A 10,332-nucleotide genomic window follows, 5' to 3' on the forward strand; every position below is an offset into this window, starting at 1 on the left:
TGGTGGAAGTGACAAAGGGCTTGAGAAAGGTGAAAACTGTTAGGAGAGGACAATGGACAATGGAATAAAGGGAAGGAGGTGAGGAGGGGAACTAGAAGGAGGAATATGTGGGTGATGGACAGATGGAGAGAGTGGGATTGAAAAGATCTGGGGTCATAGGGCATGTGGGATACGGAAAAAAAAGAGTACAGGGAGTAGATACTGGAATTTATACAAATTAATATTCATGTCATTAGGTCAGAGACTTCCACGATGGAGTATGACGTGCTATTCCTCTAGTCTGTGTCTAGCTTCAATTTAACAGTAGAGGAGGTTGTGGACAGACATGTCAGTATGTAAATGGGAGATGGAATTAAAATGGTTGGTAACCAGGAGATCCTAGCTGGTATGACAGATGGAGTGAAAGTGCTTGATGAAATGATCATCCAATATTTGTTGATGTCACTGATGTAGAGGAGGCTGTATCAAGAGCATCGGATACAATAAATTACACCAATGGGTTCACATTGTGAAGAACTGCCTCACCTGGAAAGAACGTCTTGGATCCTGAACAGTAGTGAGGGTGAGGATGCATGAGCAAATGGAACACTTAGCATGGTTGCAGAGACAAATGCCTGGAGGGATGATTACTGGGGAGTCATGGAGAGAGTGTTCCTTGTGAAAAGCAGGGAGGGAAGAGGAAGATGTGCCTAGTGGTGGGATTGCACTGGAGATGGCAAAAGTTGTGGAGAATTGTATATTGGATATGTAGGTTTGTGGGTTGATAGGTGAGAACAAGGGGAAATCTATCCTTGTTAATACTGTAAGAGATTCCTTCTTCTTCATTCTTTCTCTTTGCTGGATTTGTGTTTCGTAACCAATCACAAAACACCACTTTTTATATAATCTTCCTCCACAAGTTGTTATATTTCTGTCCATACATGCTGTCATCTTTTTGCAAACTATGAATCAGAAAATAATTCTGCTTTCTCAGAAAGAGGAATTAGTGATTTATAAATGTTGATGTAACTCACACATAGAGTTACAACAATGCTTTTTGTTCTTACAAACTGGTTGTATATTAATATTTGCTCAGTTTACATACTATTCATGGTCTTTCTGTATTAAAACTTCAAAAGTAAGTCATAGGATGATATTTTTAGAAGAATCCGTATCTCATTTTGAACAGTTTTTCCCCTATTGGGACATCCACTGGAGTAGCCATCAGTAAAGCCAAAATCAATGTTGAGAACAACGTAGCTAACTTAACGCAGTAAGTTAGAAGAACCATAATCAAATTGAGTGGAAATGGTCAGAGGAACTGTTATGATTGATATTCAGTCTGCTCAGCGAAACACAGGAAAGAAGATCAGTGTATAAAATAAGGGGGCAGGCCAGCATAGGAAATAGGAGAATAGACCAGCATGGAAGGGCAGTGCAGGACACAGATCAAGAAACACAAAACTAAGTTCTAGTGTGAAGGGCCAAGTGGTGAGGAAATATAGCTGCTGCAAAAATTTCTTGTGCTCATTTCTCACAAGTCTTCCTTTACTTCTACTAATATTTTGGCAAGAGATTGATGTAAATTGGCAAAAAATTTACTGCTCACTTTTTTCAAGATTATAGTGGGAGCATTTGAATTGATTATATTCAACCAATATCTCAAGACCACAACCATAATACAATATACTGTTTTACATTGGTTGTGAAAAGTATAGAAGTGGTAAATCTGGAAAATGTCTGGATGAGTAGATAATAAGACACAAATCGAAAAGAATAAAGTCAAAATTAGGACTAATACAAAAATATTACCTTGTCTGAAAAGTGTAACCAAAGCAAAATACCAGGAATCATTTAAGAGCTAATTTCATTCACCAGTCAGAGGATGTTGGAGTAATTCTACATACATAAACAAAAAGGCGGTAAACTTCTCTGATCAAGTTTTACAATCTTGAGATCATGGGTGAAAGTAGTTGGCTACTCTCTATTCTTCGTAATTTTGAGAAGTATCATTAAAGAAGAATGGGGATTAAAGTGTATTACTTTCCATTTGTACTGCTTTCTGAGAGTCTTGCCTCTGATAAATATTACATTTGATTATTAAACTAAGACCAATTTGGTGAAACAAAAGGAACCTGGGTTTCCTTGTTTCATGTGCAACTGAATGGTGACCCAATATGTTTAATTATTTAAATTTAAGCAATTTTTTTCGATAGATAGCCATTTATGTGAAACATCAAGAAAAAACTTTTTACAAAAGTCTTGTTGAAAAATTCATGTTCATAGAAGTAAAATTATTATGTTTTTATTTTCTAAAGCCTACAAGGAGAAAATGAAGGAGCTGTCAATGCTCTCCCTGATCTGCTCCTGCTTCTATACTCAACCACATCCCAATACAATCAACAAATTTGGAGGTGAGTACTGGCATTAAGTAATTTCTTTGTTCTGGCCTATGTTTAGATTGTGTAGTTATAATGTAATTATTCCAGTTACATAGTGTAAATATATCTATGTACTTTTTAACGTTGAACTTTGAAGTGCAGATAAAATCAAACAGTTTAACATTTTGACATTCACTTTAATTATATTTTTGTCGTGATTAGTTAAAAAATAGGTTGATCAAATGTACTAGCTTATTGATGAACAATATACTGAATTGAAGGATCCGTTGTTCCTGAAAATTCATTCACAAAATTTCAGAAGCCTGGAGTCACCAATCTGTCACTGACTCCAGTATGTAGTCAGTAACCTCTCTCGACTCATGATCACAGAAGTCTTAAATCTTGCTTAAAGTCCAGGTCTATAGCACATAAGACATTAAGTCTTTATAACTAGTCTTGTATGGCCTAGTTTAATTCCAAGATAATTAACCAAAACTCCTGTGAATCAATGTGACATACCTTCTGGTTCCTGTGCAACCAACCACCTGTACCCTGAAAAGACTTTGCCTTCAAGAGAAAATGTCTCTTGGGAAACTTTCATCCATAGTACAGCTTATTCAGCCTCCTGCATCTAAACCAGCTAAATGTGAGCAAACACAGACCACCACTGAGTCAATCTGGGGACTCAAGTTAACTCAGTTCTGTTCATAATCATGGATGTCACCAAATCTGACTTAAAGCACATGAAGCGATCCTGATGACTCTAAACTTTAAAAAATGAATGGATTTGAAGCAAGATCTTACACAAAAAAACAATTCTGCATTCTATTTTTATGTTTAAATGACTGCTGGGATTAAGATATTTGTGACTCTTATTTCCATTATTCAACACAAAGAAACTTGTACTAAGTCTTCTTGGAGGACAGCCCACATGTTCGATGTATTTTCAGTGGAAGAGGTGTGTAAATACTAAATATTCTAAACAAATAGCTTTCTCAAGTTTTGTGGTTTCTTTTGCATATCATTGCAGGTAAACAGAAGAAACCCACATGCAATATCATGGGTATTCATTAATGTCTACATATAAGAAGAAAAATTTAATTAATATGCTAAATATGTATCCCAGATTACTATCTGTGGTAACAAAGGACAGAACACAACCAGTAGCTTTAAAATTAATGGAGAAATAATTCATTCTGAAATATATTTTATTTATTATTGTTTATAATAAGGTTTTATTTTATTTAGAGATACAACGTGGTAATAGGCCCTTCCGACCCAACAAGGAAACTGGAGCACCTGGAGAAAACTCACACAGACAAGGGAGAATGTACAAACTCCTTACAGATAGCAGCGGGAATTGTTCAAAGGTTCAAAGTTTCAAAGGTTAATTTATTATCAAAGTATACAACTTGAAATTCTTCTTCTCCGGGTAGCCCATGAAAACCAAGAAAGGTACCACGGTCATCAACCACCCACCCCACCCCCCACTGCACAAAAAATGAACAAAAATGGAACAGGCACATTGACTCCAAATCCTCCTCCCCCACACAAAAAAGCAAACAAAATGGAATAGGCCCAGTGACCCCCCAAATCAACCCTACCTGCTCAAAAACGAAAAAAGAAAGATCGTACGAAAAACACAAAATATAAGACTGAAACAAAAAAGTCTATAGTCAAAGTCCAGATCCAAAACGCAGAAAACCTGGGCAACATTCACTGGGCCCAGCAGCAGACCTTTCCCTCAATGTAGCAGACCCATCAAAAATGTAGACAGCCAGAACTCATCCTCCACACTTGCCTCTATGCTTAAATCTTCCTCGTCGCTTTTCATTAGCTTTAATTGCTGAAATGGAATCAAATAATGGTATGCACCCTTTCCCTCAGCCTTCACACATGCTGTCTCTGTCTCCCAGAATGCTCTCAGAGACTGCAGAGTGCTGAAACACCCAAACGACCTCCAAGCGTCCACATTCACCTCGATATTTCAGTCTCCCTCATTACTTTCATCGGCAAAGTGGAGTCGAACATTGTCTCGCACCCACCCTTGCAGCCTGCCCACCATGGGGTTCCTACATGTTGCCTCAGCCTCCCGAAATCCCCTCGGAGACTGCAGAGCGCAAGAACACCCAAACCATCACAGGCTCCAACAGTTCCAGAATCACATCCAAGGTGAAAAACAAACATAAAAGAAGTGAAATACATGATTTCATGATCTATCCAGGAGATGTCAACCAAAGGAGCATTGTTCGCTGGTGCCATCTTGACCAGATGTCATCCGTAAACTTGAACCCAGATTGCTGGTGCTGTAATGGTGTTATGCTAACTGCTATGCTGTGTATCCTCCTGTGGTGCCCCTAAAGCTTAAGCGATGGAATGGGAGAATTGAGATTAGCTTTTATTTTAAGCTACAATGTTATTTGGACCAGTAACAAAAATACGCCATTCATCATATTGTTTTTAATATTTTTTCTTCCTTAGATATGGAAGTGAAATCAATTAATAAGCGTGCCTCTGGACAGGCTTTTGAAGTGATTCTGAAACCACAATCCACTGATCTGTCACCTGAGCAACCCATCACACCAAAGAAGAAGGACATCTCTTTGGAGAAACTGCAGAACCAGCTGGATGCTGCTGAGGATAGGAGAAAGGTTGGTGATGTGGACTGGTTTCATATCCATTTGATGAGTTAGATATTGCTACACCACACAATATCTAAGAAAAATGCTATTCTTAAACTATCCCGCTTTCCCACATCATGTGAAGTTAAAAGTTGATATTTCCATTTGTAAAAGTCAAAAAAACAACATACTGTTGATATTAGAATCTGAAACAACTGGAGGAAAAAAAGGGAAAATGCAGCAGGCTGCAACTGAAGAGGGAGAAAATGAGTTTTTTTCAGGTTTATCAAAGGTTATTCATCTGAAATATGATACTAAATGCCATCTTCTCAAATTATGTCTGAGCTGTTGAGCATTTAACGACATTTTTTTTCTGTAGAAAGAGCCAAATAGGAAGAGTGGAGTAAAAAGCGTCATCTCTATACCACATGACAAAGAAAGATACTCTACAAAAGGAAATTATTCTGTTTATTGCACCTGTACTGATCTTTTGAAAAATCCAGTCAAATAACCTAACTGCTTTCTTAATAGGTTTTAAAATTTTCCCCTTCAAGTATCTGTTTAATTCTCATTTGGAAGTTACTGTTAAATCTGTTCGCTCATCCTTACAAGCAATGATTCCAAGTCCTAACAAATTGACGTGAGGAAAGAAAGACTTTTAATTTACCCTCAGGCTCTTTTGCCAATGATTTCAAGCTCTTGTTCTCCAGTTATTGTTCTTTTTTTCAGTTTCCTTTGAATGTTATGATGTTTGTTGAAGTTCCTTTCACATCGGTGTCATTTCTGTGGATTTGCAGACCCAAGAGATGCAACTTTTGCAGCAACTGGCAGAGAAGCAACAGCACAGGCGCATTGTGCTACACAGGGCAATTGTGGATAACTGTAACTTCATCTCAACGACCGAAAGGAAGTTAAATCAGAAAATGGAAGCTTGTAATGAAAATCGCAAAGCGCATATAGCTGCCCTCAAGGATCGTCTGCGTGAGAAGGTAAGTATTCCACTTCGTTTTTAAAATTTAATACATGTAAACCTGTTACTCCTAGTTAATTATATTCTTCACTGTTATCCCTATTCATCTGGGAAAGGCTTTATAGGTTGCTAGGCTGTCTGAGGGCTTGATTTTAGTTTGGACTAATCTTTCACATCAAGATATTCTAGCTTTATAAATTTGGCAAAAAGAAGCCAATTTTCACATCCTTTTCCATCATTGGTATCTGGAATGCTTTAGTTATAAGGTTATGGCAACAGATACAATTGTCACTTTTAATGATAAACATAGCAATACATTTTCCGAATCTTTATCCTATTTATTGTCCTTTTCATGCTTCTTTTACAATGGCTTCTGAAAAAAGGAATTGATAAAATAAATGACTAATTCTTTAGTTCTGCATAATGTCTTATTCTTAACTAAATGTTGATTGCATGAAGTAATATAATGTATTGAAATTGTTATTTATATTTTGAAACTCGATTAAGAAAGGAACATATAATAGTGAGAACCAACAAATGGACTCTAAACATTAAAAAATAACTGAATGCTATTTTTAGTGAGGCTCCAGGCCTATGATTCAGGCTTCAAAGTGTGATTGTCACAGAGAATTACCTGATTATGCAGCTTGGGAATAACCCAGCATTGGCCTGGGCCCACATTAATATTTTTTCGGACAATTCCAAGGATATTTCAGCTCTCAAGAAAGAATAATGAAATATTTACCACACCTGACTGTTGGATAAAACATGATCATATCAGGCACTATGTTTCTCATTGATCAGAGGAAGAATTTTGCGTGTTTCAGGAAACCACCAGGATAATGAAAACGATGAATCGGAATCAGGTTTATTATCACTGACATATGTGTGTTGTGAAATTAGTTGTTTTGCAGCAGCAGTACAATAAGAAATATATAAAAAAATAAAAGTGCAAAAGAGAGGAAAACAGTGAGGTAGTGTCTATGGGTTCATGGAACGTTCAGAAATCTGAAGGCAGTGTATTCCTAACATGTTGAGTGTGTGTCTTCTCCCTGATGGTAGCAATGAGAACATGGTATGTCCTTAATAGTGAGGGGGTGAGTCCTTAATGTTGGATGCTGTTTTGTTGAATATTTGCTTGATGTTGAGGAGGGTTTTACCCATGATGGAGCTGACTGAGTCTACAACCCTGTGCAGCTTTTTCCAATCCTGTGCAGTGGCATCTCGATACCAGAAAGTGATGCAACCAGTTAGAGTGTCCTCCGTGGTACACCTGTAAAAATTTGCTAGAATATTTGGTGACCTGCTAAATCTCGTCAAACTCCTAATGAAGTATAGCTGTTGATGTGCCTTCTTTATAATCACATCAATATGCTGGGTCCAGGATGGATCTTCAGAGATGTTGACATTCAGAAACTTGAAACTGTTCACCCTTTCCACTGCTGACCCCTCGATAAGGACTAGCAGGTGTTCTCTCAACTTCCTCTTACTCAGGATCAGTTGCACTGCTTGGACATTCTGAAGGCATTATGGAGAATAACCTGTGTTATTAATGTAGTCATTTGGCATCGAATGCAAAGAAGGTCTAGTAGTCCTGAATGTTGCCATTAAATAGTTGACAGTAGCCCAATTAAAGAAACCTAGCTCAGTGTGTTGTTCAAATATATATGTCTACATTTAATAAAATGTTTTTCATCTTCTTCAACCTGCTGTTGATGGAAATTTCTGTAGTTTTTTTTAACAGTAGGTACTCTGTTGAATACTGACCTATTTTTTGGATTCCTGTTTATAAGTACAGTACGTAATCGAAGAGCCCTCTACAAATGATAGCCTGATGAGTAATAAACAGTTTTGGTCAAAAAAAATGTGATTACTGTAAATTTTTTTAAAATGCAAGTAAAAACAAATATATCATGCCTGTAGATCAAATGATAAGGCAAGCATAGAATTCGCATAATTGTCTGCTCATTGGGCCTAGTTTACAAAATTAAGACCAGCAGAAATCAAAAATCTGTATTCTGTACTTTATAAAAATTGTTTAATAAATTTGAAAGGCAGAATACTTAAGGAGAATTGGCTACCTAATCTCAGGAGGTTGGGTAGAATGTATTTTATCTGTACCTATATTTGTTGGGTTTTTTTTGGATATCTATTAAATAAAGTAATTGCCCACATTAATTTTCTGTTTGACATACTGAAATATAATGTTGGAACTTGCCCAAACTGATGATAGTGAAATGATTACAAGTTTTAAGACTATTTTTTCAGATATCTTACCTTCTATAATTTGTGCATTTTGTACAACAGGAAAGGCATGCAGCTGAGGTCCGTAGAAACAAGCTGCTACGAGAGGAACTTTCTGGCTAAAAAATTGTTCCATTGCTTTATGAAGATCATCGTGGAATAAATCTAATAATAAAATCCTGTTCTCATAATACAACTTTTGTTTCTGAATTCAGTACTTCTATATAATAGATCATGCTTTTTTGCATTCAGAATATTGGTTCTTTTGTTATGTGCAATACTGACAGTTGTAAGCAGGCAAAGATCAACAGCACATCAGTAATCTAAAAATATTTAAAACATTCAATTGTTATTGACATCATAATCTGCCAATGTATTTTAACCTGTATATATAGATGCATTATATTAATTGAGAGATTCAACCTACAATTTGAAAAATTTGCAAACAAGTTAATTCATTTTTATATATTTTCTGTATAATTGAACCATTTTGTTTTCCTGAAATTATTAGGTGCCCATAAGCATTAGAAATATTGGATAGATTTTACTATTCACATTGGAGCGTCCTCTTGGTCTTATACTCAAATATGGTAATATCTATCTACTAGCATGAAGTAATTGTTGAAATCTATATCCATTTGAAGAATAATTGAATATCTCTGATATAATTTATTTGCACGTCATTATTTGTATGTCAGACCCAGCTCATCAGAGAAAATAGATTAAACTGATGACTTATCAAACATACAGTACTTCTAAAAAAAAGTGTGCCTAAGATGTATTTTAAATATGTATTTTATTATTTAAATATTATTTATTTAATAATGGCTTTATTTTTAAATTTCCAAAAATGACAATAAGTTAACAAACACATGATTATAAATGAATGTCATTGAATTATTCAGTGGGAAAAGTCACAGATTAGTATGACCTGTTGCTATCTGAAGGTCTGTATGTCTTTACACACTGTGGAATGTTCAATCTTATCAAATGGCCATGTTGCTCACTAGACCTTCAAAAGAACTATTTATTTGGCTCTTTATGTGGGTTGAACTTGTTCATAAACAGTGTAAGTTTCTTCTTTTAATAGAAAATGTTATTGGTAGCATTATATATTAATCTTTCTATATGTCACACTCTCTTAAGGGGGGAAACTTCAATGTAAGCAATGTTTTTGTGAAATTAGTCTCTTTAAAAAATAAATGGTATATGTGAGGAAAGTCTTAAATTATCCAGCTAATTTTTTTGTCCTATTACTGCTATAGCTGTGCTGAGTAGAAAATGGTTTGCCAAATATAAAGCTGTATAAGTTTCAGAGTGTTCGTTTGTTGTGCAGTAACTAACTTTGAAAATTCTTTTGTAAATAGTTTTTATTTTTAAAAATTGTGATTGGCAGACCAGTGCATAATTCATAACACTGTATCATGCTAACACCTCATTTAATTACGTATGTGCCATTTCACCTCTAGCTCTGACAGTTTGTGTATTTGCCTATCGGACTTGAAATTAGAGTCAGGGTAAGACCGTAAATGATGCTAGATTCTTTCATCCACTCACTGTAAATGAAGGTGGCATGTTTTAATCACTTGATTAGATCTTGCTATTCTTGATGTGTTTGTATATGAATCCTTTGAACTTTTGGGAAGATGCTAACAAATCACTCCCACTTTACACAATTAAAAGTGACTGGAAGTAGTCAATTTGAAGATACTTGCCCACTCATTTTAGACTCCATAATGTGCACTTAAATGTCAGTTTAAGATGGCTGTAATGTGCAAGATGTGATTACACAATAAAGTCCATGATATACAGTTACCTTTTCATGTATTGCACGTTTATTTGATATGAATTTCTGTAGATAGTTTGAAAAAAAATTATCGGCGAAGATAAGGTCATAGTCAGGACTTTTAAATATGATGAAGTAGCATTATATTGGTGTAACTCTCTCACCATAGGCTCGTAATGAGTTAGCTATTACTGTGAATTCAGCTTAACAGCAACATAAGTCTACAATGCAAGGGGAATAATGATGAGAATGCCATTTCCAATAAATAACCATTTCTAGGGTAAATATGATTTGGGTAAACATAACACATAGAAGTGTGGATGTTCCTTTAAGGGAAAAGTAGGCTTGTTA

General features: G+C 35.7%; 1 protein-coding gene across 2 annotated transcripts in view; it reads left to right on the forward strand.

Moving 5' to 3' along the window:
* LOC134336624 (stathmin-3-like) overlaps positions 1 to 10,002 on the forward strand; it is a 49,257-nt gene extending 39,255 nt beyond the window's left edge. Inside the window, exons 2-6 of one of the 2 annotated variants that reach the window (XM_063030968.1) lie at positions 2,298 to 2,393; positions 3,609 to 3,746; positions 4,842 to 5,011; positions 5,779 to 5,970; positions 8,259 to 10,002. In XM_063030968.1, coding sequence (XP_062887038.1) covers positions 2,298 to 2,393; positions 3,609 to 3,746; positions 4,842 to 5,011; positions 5,779 to 5,970; positions 8,259 to 8,318 — 656 coding nt within the window. In that variant the 3' untranslated portion in view covers positions 8,319 to 10,002. The remainder of the gene's footprint in view (positions 1 to 2,297; positions 2,394 to 3,608; positions 3,747 to 4,841; positions 5,012 to 5,778; positions 5,971 to 8,258) is intronic. The other variant, XM_063030969.1, reaches the window with a different exon arrangement.
* Positions 10,003 to 10,332: the final 330 nt, after the last annotated feature.

This window comes from Mobula hypostoma, chromosome 2, assembly GCF_963921235.1.
Source record: "Mobula hypostoma chromosome 2, sMobHyp1.1, whole genome shotgun sequence".
NCBI lineage: Eukaryota > Metazoa > Chordata > Chondrichthyes > Myliobatiformes > Myliobatidae > Mobula > Mobula hypostoma.